Source organism: Hyla sarda, chromosome 1 (assembly GCF_029499605.1).
Source record: "Hyla sarda isolate aHylSar1 chromosome 1, aHylSar1.hap1, whole genome shotgun sequence".
NCBI lineage: Eukaryota > Metazoa > Chordata > Amphibia > Anura > Hylidae > Hyla > Hyla sarda.
In genome coordinates, this window is record NC_079189.1 from 137,786,497 (window position 1) to 137,802,963 (window position 16,467).

Below are 16,467 nucleotides of genomic sequence, written 5' to 3' on the forward strand. Positions count from 1 at the left end.
GTAGGGTTTTTGACCCTGAATCCTTACATACTTACATCATAAGTTAATTAACCTCTACAGTGCTGTGATATCAGAGTTTATTAGGCTTTGGAGCCCTCTGGGCGTTCCCCTCAGCTGCTAGAGCCCAGCACAGTTCAACCCCTATTACAGTTAGTTAGGCTGGGTTCACATATGTCCGACATCCGACATAGGTGAACTCAGCCTAAATCTCGACGCAACTGATGCCACAACTAATGACAACTTGTCATCAGTTGTATAGCATGTGGCATCCATTGTTTCTGGGCAACGGACAGGGGAACGCAGCAAGCTGCGTTCCCCTGTCGGGTGCCCTCCGGCATGTCCAACCATCCGGCGTCAAAATTGAGACACTGGATGATTGTGAACTGTCCCATTCAAATGAATGGGATCAGTTCCAGCATCACTTTCCCTCCGGTGCACGCCGGAGGGAAACTGTGCCGGACGACTGATATATGTGAACCCAGCCATACTCTCCTGTGCAGTGGTCACCTCTTCTACCCCCGATTGACAGCCAATAGGCTGTACTATAATCCCTGTAACCTTGTAGCCAAGGGTAATACCCAGTGGACTTTAAAGCCTCATTTGCACATGTTTTTAACCTTTGATATCTCAGCACTGGAGGGGTCAATTAACTTATGAGAGGTATGTGTGACTTAGGGTCAATGGCACTATATAGCCATTCCTTTACTTTATATCCTAAAAACCTGCTGAAGGTTCGCTTTAAATCATAAAAGCTCTGAGAATCTTCTAAGGATTGATTAAGCAATCTTTAATATGCTTTTGTTGCGTGCCATAGACAGAAATATGCTAAGCAGAACATAGTGCTGGATGTGTTTTGGAGATTTATATCTTTTTTAGTATTGCAATTGTGTGGGGTGTCTTTTGTCTCTTTGGCGGATTTTCTGTTAAACAATCGTCTAATAATTTCATATTTTGGCTGGTTGTATATTTTATTACTTTCACAGCTGCTCTACCTTTGCACTACAATTAATCTTTAACAAAAACAAATGGGGAAAAAAGGAAAAGTAAACTTGCACTGACATTAGGAGCGGAGAGCGTTCTCTGACATGAACCTAACTAAGCTATCAACACTTCTCCTGATGAGCTGTTATTTTAGGTAGAAAACTGACAATAAAAGGTAAATGAGTTGTAACTATGTTATATCCTTTTCCTCCATATTAAAGAAAGTCAGCAATTAAACATCTGACCATCACAATAAAAGGAAGGGACACTTCATTAGGCCTGCTTGGCACTATGTGACATGTAAACAGTCCACGGCAGGCTTGGGTTGCTATGATCCTATGTAGTCCAAATAAAATCTTGCTGTATATATAAAAATGTATTTTCCATCTTGTTTTTCCTGTGCTGAGACATTTGAACTGTGGGTAAACATAACCTTATTTGGAAATATTTCTACTTGAAACATAGTATAAATGAGAGCTGGCTGTGAACTTGAGTCATATGTTGAGCCAATCATAAATTCAAGTATAAGATTCCAGAAAGAATAGGCAATAACTTATAATAAAATGTAAATTCACATTTGCGAAGATTCCCATAATGCTTCTTAGCAACAGTTTTTTTTTCTGAACTTAAAGGGGTATTCCAGGAATTTTTTTTATTTGGCTATGCTACAGGGGCTGCAAAGTCAGTGTAGTTCATAATATAGTGTTTGTACCTGTGTGTGACGGTTTTCTCACAATTCTTCTGTGATTTTAACCCCAATATTTATTTTTACCAGCATACAAAATGACTGCTGTCTCAGATTTTTCCCAGGTGGCAATGCGGCTGAGACCTGACTCACTAGTCAGCTGATGACAGGAGTCTGTCTGCTTCAATGGGTGGAGCGATCGCTTGGTGGGAGAGTGATCAATCTGCAACTAATGCAACAGCTGTAGGCACCCTGATTGAAAACCACAGGTCTTTTGAATGGATACAGCTCATTTATGTTTCAATGGGTGGGGTGGCTGATGTGTGGGAGGGAGGGAAATGGAATTATGGGATTTGTAGTCAAAAAAAGAAAAGTCAAACAGCAAATACAAGTTCACAAAAAGCTAGCCATAGTGTTATGGTAATCTCACAACATAGCCATTTAGCCCAAGACAAGCACAGATCCTTCCTAAGCATGTCCATTACTGTCTGCCAGGTACATACTAAAATCACTTTAGGGTGGATAACCCCTTTAAGCATTTCTTGTATATTGCTAACAGGCATATGAGAAATCTTTGCTAAACCGGAGCAAAGTTGTATGTTCACATTTATTTTCTAAGTTTTTTGGTGGCTGCACAATGAGTTCTGTATAGTTGTCAGATCTCTTTAACTTTGGTTAAGTGGGTATCAGTAACTGACCATGTGCTTCAAATTTGCCTTCAGGCGATATGATACTTCTCGGCTTACCAGACACACACCTATTTAGCAGCTATAGGTTGACATTGCCGCTTTGCATTAGCATTATGCTGGATACGTCATATGCTGTTTCGCCTAAAGCTGGCCATACACAAAAGTAGCCAAAATGTCTATGGGGCCCCCAACTCTTCCCAAGAGCAGATGTCAGGGAAGAGAATAGTTGGAAATGTAAAATTTTTAACATGCTTACTCTCTGGTGAAATAAGCTACCCCCAAAGGTGTCTGGCAGCGGCTTTCTTCTAGCTCTCCTCATTATGCATGCAAGTTGGCTGAGCTGAGACACTGTCACATAAAATAAAAAGCTGTTCCTGTGTCATGGAAGCATGTCTAAAGATTTGATAGGTCAACTTCTAAGTGTTCAGACCCCACCAATCTCTTGAATGAGCCGGGACGGGAGAAGTACTTAGCTAAGCTTCATTTTTCTCGGTCTCACCTTGCTGCAGGTGACAGTTTTCATAGAAAGTCTATGGAGCCCATGTTATGTGGCAGGCAACAAAAAACGGGAGCAAAGCTCTTAAATAAATCATTTATCTAATTTGTAGAAGTGATCGGTGCAGGTCTGAACACAGACTCTGTCCGATCAAAATTTCCACATCTTTATAAGTGAAATTTTTTTATGCATAATATATAAGGCTTATTATAAATGTGCAACATTTGAACTTTTTACTAGCTTCACCCTTTGAGGATTTAGAATAATATCCATCTTAAAGGGGTGCTCCCGTGGAAACCTTTTTTTTATTTTTATTTTTTTTAAATCAACTGGTGCCAGAAAGTTAAACAGATTTGTAAATTACTTCCATTAAAAAATCTTAATACTTCCAGTACTTTTTAGGGGCTATATACTACAGAGGAAATGCTTTACTTTTTAGATTTCTCTGATGTCATGACCACAGTGCTCTCTGCTGACCTCTGCTGTCCATTTTAGGAACTGTCCAGAGCAGCATATGTTTGCTATGGGGATTTTCTCCTGCTCTGAACAGTTCCTAAAATGGACAGCAGAGGTCAGCAGAGAGCACTGTGGTCATGACATCAGATAAATCTAAAAAGTAAATAATTTCCTCTGTAGTATTCAGCAGCTAATAACTACTGGAAGGATTAAGATTTTTTAATGGAAGTAATTTACAAATCTGTTTAACTTTCTGGCACCAGTTGATTTAAAAAAAAATAAAAAAAAAAGTTTTCCATGGGAGTACCCATTAAAGATGATTTACAAAATCAGGGATTCATTGCATTTTCTTAGCAATGTATAATCTATTGTATAGGCTATAGGTTATAGCTGTTTACTTTTAGTAAGTCCAGTATAAGGAACAGGGGTGCATAGTAGTTTAGGTGTGCAACATTTCATTACTTGGGTTTTGAGGGGCTTTTGGGACCCTTCTCCCTTCTCTCATTCTTTCAATGCAATTCATTTGAGGTTCTGTTCATATATAGAGTACGAGTATAGCAGTGAGTGTATGGAGCAAATAAGAATAATCTAGAAAAGCTTGATAAAGGAAATAAATGAACAGCCTGTGTCATTTCCATAAATAAAGAACGAGTGCACATTTGGAAAAGGTCATGCTAAAATTCATGTTAATATATATTTCTTTTAACTTGCCGTCCTGTTGCCAGGATGCATGCCTAATGGATTGCCTATTAGTCTGACATTGATCTGTCCTCCAATTCTCCTTTTACAGTTCTCTCTCGGCTCAAAAGGCCCTGTTTACAAATCTACTGAGTGTATATGGCAGAGGTTGGCTCAAGCACACGTCCACATGGGGGGTCTCGGAGCAGACAGGAAGTCTCCTCTAATTCTCACACATCCTCAATCTTATACTTTCCCATGCTCCACCGTGATGTATTCCCATCCTTTTATTTCTGCATTCTGCCGCTGAAAACCCTGAACCTTTTCCATGTTCCACCATATATTTACAAACATTTTGCACAATACGGCTTGGATAATGCCAAGACATTTTTATTTAAACCTATGCACCATAATTCATTTATCCTAAAACATTTAACTATGACACTATTATGGCAATTAAGTTCTCCTTTACACAATGTTCTTTTCTGGAATTTTCAAATGCATATGTAAGTGTTTCCCAAACAGGGAGCCTCCAGCTGTTGGAAAACTACAACTCCCAGCATGACCGGACAGCCAAAGGCTGTCCGGTCATGCTGGGAGTTGTAGTTTTGCAACAGCTGACGGCACCCTGGTTGGGAAACACTAGCAAAAATAAATATGTTTTGTGTAGTGACATTTTTTTATTTATTTATTTGAGCATCATTTTTAACACTATTTTTTTGGTCTTCTTCAAGTCCAATAAAGAAGCTTATTTGAAAAATGCTATAATACTCATACCTAGAGCACATTTGAGGAAATGCAACTGACTTCAATAATTTCACATAAGGGTCACAAAAACGATGGTATGTGGTTTGTTTTTGTATCTTACTATAGAATTAAAGGGAACCTGCCATTCATTTTTTGCTGCCCAAATCACAGACTGCATAAAACTGGTGCAAGCAAAACATTGCAGGTGTTCTATAAATCACTCTGATACACTTGGGCGTTTCAGAGTAATCATTGCCGTAAGGGAACCGAGCATTAGATTTTACAATATATAACACTTGGTGAGGATATGAAGCTTGTAAGTTACCCCTGCCACCCCGTAAGTAGTTCTCTTGGTGGGAGCTATACTTACCTAGTCCTGTTGCTCCGGCCGTAGTAATGACCCCTCGGCGTTATTGACAGTCCACTAGGCTAAGTATAGGTCCCTCCCAGAGGACTACTTACGGGGCGGCGTGGGTAACTTACAAATTTCATGTCCTCACCATTAGAGATGGGCAAATTAAAAAAAAATTTGATTAGGCTGATCCGCCGAATTTTCTGTAAAAATTCGGTTCAATCCAAATATATTCATGGCAAATTGCTATTAAAAACAGCTATTTCTGGGCTACAGAGAGCCTCAATAGGGCTTTAGAACACTTTGCCTTGTCCTAACACGCATAGGGAGTGTGCTGGGTCAGTGAAGTAATACTGTTATTCACACTGCCGCAGAGTCTGGATGTGGCAACAGGGTCAGGAGACTATATGGCATCACAATTGAAGAGATTAAAGAGATTTTTTTTAAAGTAATACACCCCAGTACGGTTGAAATAAAAAAAATTCATACTTTCCCTCTCTGAACTGTCCCTGACTGCACTATGGTTGCTTGCAGTCTTTGAATGGGGAGTGCTTCCTGTGATGATCTCAATTGGCAGACTATGAAACGACTTCTAAACTCTCCCTGCCTGCCTGCCTGCCTCCAGTGATGCTAGCTTGAGGTCAATGGATTTCCCCTATGCTGATCTGTATTGTCAGTAATGCTGATTAGTGACCACACAGTGTCTGCTCTCTCTCTCTAGCCGGGAAATGGCCATCTTCTGCAATGGCTGCCGAATATATAAGGCTGTGACATCACAGGGCTGGCTGGCTGCTGATAGGCTGCATGCCGCCATGTGATTCAGGGTGATCCCGCCTACCCTCCTTCCCGCCTTCACGGACTTCCTTGCCCCATATGCATTTGATTCGTTACCACAAAGCATGAGGACATTTTTATGAAATTTGGAACGAATTTGAGTGTATCAGCTTCGATTTGCCCATCTCTACTCACCTTCAATGGGGACAAAAACATCCCCCGGGGATGGTGAAGATAAAGATTTTACCATAAATAATGTGTTGCCAAGCATTATATATGGTAAAATCTAATGCATGGTTCCCTTTGAAAATGCTGCCAGTCATGGTAGCAGGTCCCCGTGGCTGCTCTTTGGCGCACCAGTACTGAGTGGCACGTCTTTTTCTGTCTTTGCTTATTCATTTGTAACAATGTTATAGCTAATTTTTTTTAATTTTTTTTCTCTGAAGTGTTGTAGAATATGCTGGCTGTATATAAACAAATATTATAATTTTTAGAATTATTATTATACTTGGAAGAGATATTGCTAAAATAATAATATTGTAAAGTCACTACATAGCTTTGCTGCCCCATAATTCTGTTTGATCTGTGGAGGCTAGGGGTTGGACCACACCGTTAATAATGTTAATAACCTACTAGGCCATAACACTAGATGGGTCTACACCTTTAAACCTAGGAATGTCATGTCTTATTTTGATGGAAGAAGTTACACATCATTTTTTGTGCTGTTATGTGGTTAAAAAAGTTCCACCATGGGGTGTGAGTACATGTTTTTTTTTTTTTTTTTTATATGGCTACCGGTCAAAGTTCATAGGGGGGAGATTTATCAAAACCTGTGCAGAGGAAAAGTTGACTGATTGCCCATAGCAACCAATCAGCTTGCTTCTTTCATTTATCAGAGGCCTTGCTAAGAATGTAAGAAGCAATCTGATTGGTTGCTATGGGCAACTAGTCAACTTTGCCTGTCCACAGGTTTTGACACATCTCCCTTATAATTCTGGAACCATGGAACTATAACCAGAATATTTATCTTCTATTTCCGTATTCTTACCTATCCTAATATAGGGATGTATTCAACTTAACTAATGTCACATAGCTATGATTGACAGTAAAAAATATATGTGCACTCATAACTCCATGAATTATCCTTTACCTTACTTCTCAGGACAAATACAGTGTTGATATGAGACAGGATTCCATGGAAGCTGATGTCAATATGGGGACGAACCAAGGAGAATACTGACAGAAGGTTACAGTTTCCAGGCTGGAGCTGTATATTTGTGAGGAGAGAAACATTAATATTAATTATCCTTATGTTACATGGTAGAATGATATGACAAATCAGCACAGAGTAATAAATCCTACAGATAATACTAATATAAACAGATATGCAGAAACACACATATCAGTCAGCTAATATTGTGTAGCCCCCCCCCCCCCCCCCCCAAAACATCTCTGAGCCATCAAGGAATGGACTCTATAAGACCTCAGATTTAAGTCTCGTAAGTTGGGATTTGAGGTCCTCCATTGAACTGTCTTGCTTTCCAAATCAAGATAGATGTTCAGTTGAAATAAGAGCTAGCAAATTTGGAGGCCAAGTCAACACCTTGATCTCATTCTCATGTTTAGAGATGAGTTACTTGATTTGGAATGCATTTTAAATTTTTTTTTCTCATTTTACAATAAAATGGAATTCACTTAGGATTCACTTTAGGCAAAATCAGTAGGAGCAGGGACTCCTGTCAGACATAAGAGCCCTGCTCCTGTACTTACTGAGCAGTAAGGCATACACTGTGGGGGAGATTTATCAAAACCTGGCCAGAGGAAAAGTTGCTGAGCTGCCCATAGAAACTAAGGCTGCTTTCACACTATGAGCATTCATCCGTTATTAAATGTCCGTTTTCTGTGTAAAATCGGACGTTTAATAACGGATGAAATAAAGGGTGCTAAAGGCTGAATAAATATTCATCCGTTAAGACCTGTTATCCCTCATGTATGGGCAAATACCTCTGCCTACAGACTCCCACAGCCGGGGACTACTACTGTTCCCATCATGGAACAGACTTGTTTCCATGATGGGAGTAGAAATTCCCTGGCTGAAGGAGTCTGCAGACAACTGTGGAGGCTACATTAGTGCTTGTACTACTACCCCCATCATGGAACAGACTCTGTTCCATGATGGGGGTTGTAGTACAGGGGCTGAGGGATTGATCGCACCAGGTTTCACTTCTGAGACCCGATGCGATCAAAAGTTATTAAGCAGGGGAGCAGGCGGCATACTCCGCAACCTTGCGATGTATAGTGTGTTTTAACTCTCATTTTTGAATTCCCCGCGGGGAGCTCAGAATGGCCGGTACTGAGGAGCCAATCAGGGCTCTCAGCGAGAGATTGAAAAATTAACTTTGGGATTAGCAGGGGTCATATCTATATTAAAAGCTCTGTGGGGGGCAAGATATATAGCGCTGCAGAGGGGGCAGATATATAGCCTATATATCTAGCCCCCCAGCAGCGCATTAGATAGGACCCCCGCCTGCGCATTAAATATATACCCCCCGCCGGTGCATTAAATATATACCCCCGCAGCGCATGTGTATGCTTCTATATACCTATGCCACTGCAACGCTATATGTGAAAAGCATTCTAGTAGCAGCATCGGCCGCCCGATGCTGCTGATAGAAATACTTTTCATACATAGTGCTGTAGTGGCATATGTATATAGAAGCGCTGTGGGGGGGGGGCAGATAACGCTATTTGTCTGCCCCCCACAGCTCTTATATACATATACCCCTGCTGCCATATGAATGAAAAGTATTTCTATTAGCAGCGCATAGAGCCGGCTCCCGGCACTATGCACTGCTGATAGAAATACCTTTCATTCATATGGCAGCAGGGGTATATGTATATAGATGCACTGGGGGGGGGGCAGACATATAGCGCTATCTGCCCCCCCCCCTTCTATATACATATACACCTGCCGCCATATGAATTAAAGGTATTTCTATTAGCAACGCATAGTGCCGGGAGCCGGCTCTATGCACTGCTAATAGAAATACTTTTCCGCAACATGGAGGCTAAATGACTCCCTTCTGTCGGACCCCTTGTGTCTAAGAGATCTTAATGTAACGATAGAGAACTTCCGTGCGGATCACGCTCATGATGATTCCTCATCGCTGGTTAAGTGAGAAACCTTGAAATGTGTCCTCCGTTGAGTCCTGATATCACATGGGGCCCGACTGAAGAGAGAGAACGCTGCCAAGCTATCCTCCCTTTATTCTGAACTGCATTTGTTAGAATCCCTTCACAAAAGGACTCTACAGGAACAGACACTTAGAGACCTCATTAGAGTTCGACAGGAACTCCTGTCCTTGTTAAACAATAAACATAAATATTATAAACAACTGACTGGGAGGAACTTTTACGAGTGGGGGAACAAAGCGGGAAGGATGATGGCCAGAGCTTTGAGGGGAAAAAAAAACCTCGCCCTTTGTTCCCTCGATTGTCCCCCCCTCATCTACTGACCGTGTACACCTCACTCCAGAAATCCTATCAGCTTTTAGACATTATTAATCATCCCTCTACAATCTTCCACCACCTTCGTCCACGCCCTCGCCCTCTAGACCCTCTTTATCTCAGTACATTGCTTCTACGGCCCTCCCCACTCTCGCAGCAGACGTGGTAACTACCTTAGAGGAACCGTTCTCTTCGGAGGAACTTGACTTAGCCATATCCAACCTCCCGGCTGGGAAGTCCCCAGGCCCAGATGGTTACACGGCTGGGTTCTACAAGACACTCCGAACGTAACTATCTCCCTCTCTCTTAACTACCTTTAACTCCATTTCGGACTCCACCCCTATCCCTGCTTCCTTCCTCGGGGCCTACATTACAGTAATCCCTAAGGAGGGTAAAGACCCCTCCCTTTGCCAAAACTACAGGCCCATCTCCCTTCTAAATGTGGACACCAAGCTTTTCGCTAAGCTCTTGGCGAACCGATTGGTGGTACACATGAATGCCCTGATCCACCCGGACCAAGTTGGTTTCATTCGGGGTAGGGAGGCTAGAGACAACACCCTACACACCTTCTCTTCAATATATTATGCTCGTAAACATAAACTTCCCCTCTTCCTATTGTCCCTAGATGCAGAAAAAGCTTTCGACCGGGTGGATTGGGGCTTTCTGAAAGAAACGCTGTCCCAAATAGGACTGGGTGAGAGGATGAGAGGTCGAATCATGTCACTCTACTCCACCCCACGAGCATAGGTTCGTGTGAACGGTCAGCTATCCAGCCCGTTTAACATTTCCAATGGCACGAGGCAGGGTTGTCCCCTATCACCTCTCTTATACGTTCTATGCATGGAACACCTGCTCACTGCAATAAGGCTGACCCGAGATATTAGAGGCCTTCAGACACCCTCGTTCCATTGTAAATGTGCGGCCTTCGCTGACGATCTACTACTTTACCTCTCCGAGCCCCTTACGTCCCTCCCTTCCCTTCGACTATTCACACTTTCTCCCAATATAGTAACTATAAGCTGAACCCGACTAAGAGTGAGGCAATGAACATCACTCTGCCGGCCACGTCCTCCAACGCCTCAAATCGACTTACCCTTTCAAGTGGTGCGATAGGTCACTTAAATATCTGGGAATTCAGTTTCCCGCCGCCTTATCAGACACATTCTCATTGAACTTCCCCCCCTTGCTTAGTTTACTAAAGTCGGACTTGGCCAGATGGGAGTGTAGGGATTTTTCCTGGATAGGGAGAATTAATGTCCTTAAAATGAATGTTCTCCCACGCCTGTTGTACTTGTTCTCCACCATCCCAGCTGTACTCCCAGCTTCATTCTGTCGGGGGCTCTCTGCGCTCCTATCTGGCTTTGTTTGGACTCACAGACGCCCTAGAGTGGCACGCAGGATTCTGACCAGGCGAAAGACCGATGGTGGCCTCAGCTTGCCTGACTGCCTTTTCTACCATCTGGCCTTGGTCCTGACTAGGGTTTTGGATTGCCACTCTTCTGAACCCTCAAAGCTGTGGATACAACTAGAAAGAGATGCTTCCCTACAGGAGCCCAACACACTCTTGTGGAGCCCCGACACCCCCCCCCCCTCCTATGAAAGCCCTTAACATACACCCCCCAGTGATTGCAACCCTGCTTCACATTAAACGAACTTACCTTCCCAGCTTAAACCTATTCACACCTGATGGACCGCTGACCCCGATATTCCACAACTCTCTTTTTATGCCTGCCTTTGCCACGTCCTCCTTTCTAGGCCAACCTAGAAATGCCAGCCCCACATTCCTAAACCTCCTGTATACTTCTTCATTGCGACCCCTTTCTGACCTGATGAGTGGGACCACGCCCCATTTCACACATCTATTCCAATATACACAACTACGGCATTTCTATACAGCACACAGAGATAAACTGAAACTACATCGCCCACTCTCCCCGTTTGAGAGGTTGTGCACCTCTACTACTAGTTCGCTTAGACCGATAAGCTTGATATATAGTTTACTCCTCGATACTTTACAATCTGAACCTCTCTCTTTTAAGTGCAGCTGGGAGAGAGAAATGGGGGTAGATATCTCGGACGGAGAGTGGGCGACGGCAACACGTTGGTGCCACAAATTGTCGACTTCCACTAGAGCCCAAGAAACGAATTGTTACGCCGAGCGCTCCGGGTCCCCGCTCCTCCCCGGAGCGCTCACAGCGTTCTCTTATTCACAGCGCCCCGGTCAGACCTGCCGACCGGGTGCGCTGCGATATTGCTCCCAGGCGGGAATGCGATTCGCGATGCGGGACTCGCCCGCTCGCGATGCGCATCTCGATTGCCTTACCAGACCCGTTCCCCGTCTGTGCTGTCCTGGCGTGCGCGGCCCTGCTCCTTAGGGCTCGCGCGCGCCGGGTCTTTGCAATTTAAAGGGCCGGTGTGCCACTGATTGGCGCAGCAGGTTTTAATCATTACCTTCACCTGTGCACTCCCTACTTATACCTCACTTCCCCTGCACTCCCTCGCCGGATCTTGTTGCCATTGTGCCAGTGAAAGCGTTTCCTTGTGTGTTCCTAGCCTGTGTTCCAGACCTCCTGCCGTTGCCCCTGACTACGATCCTTGCTGCCTGCCCTGACCTTCTGCTACGTCCGACCTTGCTCTTGTCTACTCCCTTGTACCGCGCTTATCTCAGCAGTCAGAGAGGTTGAGCCGTTGCCGGTGGATACGACCTGGTTGCTACCGCCGCTGCAAGACCATCCCGCTTTGCGGCGGGCTTTGGTGAATACCAGTAGCAACTTAGAACCGGTCCACCGACACGGTCCACGACAATCCCTCTCTGGCACAGAGGATCCACCTCCAGCCAGCCGAATCGTGACACTAATTATAAGCTTTTGTCTAGGTGGTACCGTGTACCCTCCCTATTAGCTAAGTTTTACCCGGGAGTCTCTGACTCTTGTTGGAGGTGTGGGGAGTCGAGAGGTACGATCTCACACATTTGGGTGGCTTGCCCGAGACTGGAACTCTTTTGGTCCCAGGTTTTAGATACAGTGCACAACCTCACATCCATTCACCTCCCTAGAGAGCCAGCCCCATTACTATTGACAATATTCCCACCAGACCTTCCTAAATGGTCTGCAAATTTGGCGAGATTCATGATTCAGACCGCGCGTACATGTTTACTTAGACTTTGGAAATCACCGAATCCTCCTTCAGTTACATCCTGGTTCCAAGAACTGTCCCACCTGCATAAAATGGAGGAACTTCTAGCTGACTCTAGACGACAAGTTGAAAAACATCACCTTACTTGGGGCCCATGGCTTAACTTCACGGGCACTGATGAATGCAGATCCATATATCCTACACCACATACCACACACGTTACCTGAACCCTTGGGAACTCACATTCTATGCCACGGCCCTCCGAACCTGCGCCTGGGATCCTCGTCTGCTCTTCTCTCCCTAAGGTCAGTCCTGCTTATACCATCATACTCATAGCATTTTATCTGGTGTCACAACTTTCTGCACCTTTCCCTTTCTTCCTGCAGTTCCTACTCTCCTCTCTTCTTTCTCTCCTATTCCCCTTTTCCTCCCTTCTCCCCCCTTTCCTCTCCTTTCTCCATTTGTACTTTTCCTTCTCTTCCTACCCTTCCCCTCCCCCATTTAGGTCCCTAATGTCTTTTATACCTGTAGAGCACAGTGGTCCCTGATGAGACTGCCGCGGTAGGGACTCATAGCTGTGTCCCCCACATTACTAGAGATGCAGCTGAAGGTGCCTACTATCTTACTAAACGCGAGCCCTACCATCTTGTGTCTTTACAGGTATGGAGTCTAGTAGTAGTTGAAACTCATTGATATAGTTACATTGAGTCGATTTAAGTAGAACACAACTGAACATAGCATCTGTTTTGATATTGACTCCTGATACATGCGAGTATGTAACATAATGTTCTGTATTGTATTGTATTGTCTACTATCTTGTTTATTTTACCCTGCAAACTTCAATAAGCACCTTTAGTACAAAAAAAAAAGGAAATACTTTTCATTCATACGGCAGTAGGGGCATATGTATATAGAAGAGCTGCGAGGGCACATATACATGCGCTGCGGGGGTATATATTTAATGCGCCGCGGGGGCATATATTTAATGCGCCAGCGGGTATATATTTAATGCGCAGGCGGGGGTCATATCTAATGCGCTGCTGGGAGGCTAGATATATAGGCTATATGTCTGACCCCCCCCCCCTCTGCAGCGCTATATATCTTGCCCCCCACAGTGCTTTTTGGCCCCTGCTACTCTCAAAGTTCATTTTTCAATCTCTCGCTGAGAGCCCTGATCGGCCATTCAGGGCCCCCCGCGGGGGATTCAAAAATGAAAGTTAAAACACACTGATACATCGCAGGGTTGCGGATCATGCCGCCTGCTTAATAACTTTTGATAACTTTTGATCGCTTAATAACTTTTGATCGCATCGGGTTTCAGAAGTGAAACCCGGTGCGATCAATCCCTCAGCCCCTGTACTACAACCCCCATCATGGAACAGACTCTGTTCCATGATGGGGGTTGTAGTACAAACACTAATCTAGCCTCCCCAGCTGTCTGCAGACTCCCACAGCTGGGGAATTACTACTCCCATCATGGAAACAAGTCTGTTCCATGATGGGAGCAGTAGTCCTCCCTCAGCACTGCAGGAGTCTGCTGATGTCACCTCTTCTGAGCATGCTCAGAAGTAATAACTGGTATAATAAACTGTGTGCAAACGGATGACATAAAGGCTCATCCGTCAACCATAGACTTCAATGTTAAAAATGACGGCCATTAATTTACCCGTTTCTTGTGAAGGAAGAAAAATTGGTGCATATGCCGTTATTTCTTCCGTAACAACTAACGGTCGTTATTCATGACGGACTATAACGGGTCATAAAGGATAATCAAAAAATCCCATAGACTTTAATGGGATTGTTTAACGGCCATTTACCAGGGTTTTTCTAACGGACGTTTGTAACGGATGAATTTTTATAGTGTGAAAGCAGCCTAATCAGATCGCTTCTTTTATTTTTTAAAAGGCCTCTGAAAAATGAAAGAAGTGATCTGATTAGCTACTTTTCCTACAGACAGGTTTTGATAAATCTCCTCCTATATGCTTTGCTGGTTAGTTTACATTCCGCGTATGTGTGCAACCCAGAGCTGTATGAATAACAGCAGTCTTAGTGACATATACAACATATTATGACTAGCATACAAAGCATTTATATGCATTCTGTAACATATGTTTTCTAGAGTGTTTTAAGTGGTCTATTGAAATAGATTGTGCTTTTGTTGTATCTGTTTGCATGGTCAACTTTAGACTATGTTCAGACATGATAAATTCATTCCAGTAGTTTTGTGTGGATCCCACACTAAAAATGTACAATGATATTTAGTAAAATGCAGGTTGATGGGAAAGACCTGCATAGATGTGGATGTTTGATAGTTGTGGATTTTATGTGCACTGTATGCCTTATAAGCAGCAGCTATCTGCTTGGTTTTTGCATTAGATTTCACCCTTTAAATGCAATGTTGGACACTGGTAAATCTGGTTTTACCTTGCATTTGCTGCCATACCCATGGCAGATAATGTCCACTGATGCTAGAAGGTTATACAGATTTGTAAATTACTTATATTTAAAAATCTTAATCCTTCTTGTACTTATCAGCTGCTGTATGCTGCAAAGGAAGTTGTGTAGTTCTTTCCAGTCTGACCACAGTGCTCTCTGCTGACACCTCTGTCCAGATCAGGAACTGCAGGGAGCAGTTTGATATGAGGATTTGCTCATGCTCTGGACAGTTCCTGACATGGACAGAGGTCACAACAGAGAGCACTGTGGTCAGACTGGAAAGAACTACACAACTTCCAAGTACTAGAAGGCTTAAGATTGTTAAATAGAAGTAATTTACAAATATGTGTAACAACACAACTGTTACGTTATGTGCTCCGGCCACACGCTGGCCATGATTGCAGTGAAGAATTTGCAGCATATTGGATCATAATAGGTGGATTTCACCCTTTCATTATAAAGAGATAAAATCTGTTGTGATTCCATACCACAATCAGCAACAACATCTGTATACGTTATATGGATTTTGCACTGGTGTCTTGTGAATTTGTGTATGATCCAGATGTAAGCCACCATGGACCCAATATACCGAATGTTGCTCTAGGTCTCATGATTTTCAGCACCATTATTTAAAAGCATGCATAAAACTTAAACAGGACCTAAACCTAGAGGAAGAAATAAGAAAACATTCCCAAAAGCAAGGTTTAGGAATGTTCTTGTTCATTTTTTTGGGATTTGGGATCTCCTTTTTAGTTAAAACTGATAAACTGAAATATGACCTATTGCACATATGTAAACAACTTATTACCGCTCAACAATTTCTAACAGATGTTGCATGTAAATGAAAATATAGATAGAGTGAAAGATATAAGACAAATATGTTAGTTGCAAATAGATAGATAGATTAATAGATACTTTTACCTGAGGAAGAACTCTGTAGATAGCATTTCCACATTGTGTAACAACAAGATCTCTATCAAACATTATATGAAAAGGGAACGCTTTGCAAAATGTGTAAGGGCTTATACGAGATTCTTGAGTTCCATTCTCCTCAAATCTGTCCAGGTCTTCGTAAAAGTCTTCCTCTTTAGAGTCCTTTTCTTCTATCAAGAATTGTGTGTGGTCACACTCCTCATTTCTTTGTTGAATGACCTTTGGAAAACATTAATAAGTAACCACATATTTTACATTATTATAATATATTAGATTATATTTCATAATATTATATATGCACTTAATCTATTATCTGGATATGTTCGAAATCCAAATAATAGATTCCAAGAACAGTTAGCAGTGTTCTCTACCATTACTGTACAAATAAACATTTTACTCCACGACTATATACATGTGTTCTCATTTTTGATGGTAAGCCTTTATAATGGATGGTAAAATATAATAATGTTTTTTGTAAGTTTTGCCAAATCTATATAAGACATATATAATTGAAATGAATGCACCTTCACATAGTAAATAATAATAACACAGTAGGTGGGGGCCCTGTTACAGTGCATTTGGGCACAGGATTTGGGTG

The 16,467-nt window shown here is 42.7% G+C and overlaps 1 protein-coding gene across 1 annotated transcript in view; it reads right to left on the minus strand.

The window, feature by feature from the left end:
• The window catches only part of GUCY1B1 (guanylate cyclase 1 soluble subunit beta 1), a 95,519-nt gene that overhangs the window by 24,899 nt on the left and 54,153 nt on the right, over positions 1–16,467 (minus strand). The window contains exons 6-7 of the mRNA XM_056562106.1: positions 15,858–16,088; positions 7,009–7,125 (exon numbers count right to left, since the gene is read on the minus strand). Coding sequence (XP_056418081.1) covers positions 7,009–7,125; positions 15,858–16,088 — 348 coding nt within the window. The remainder of the gene's footprint in view (positions 1–7,008; positions 7,126–15,857; positions 16,089–16,467) is intronic.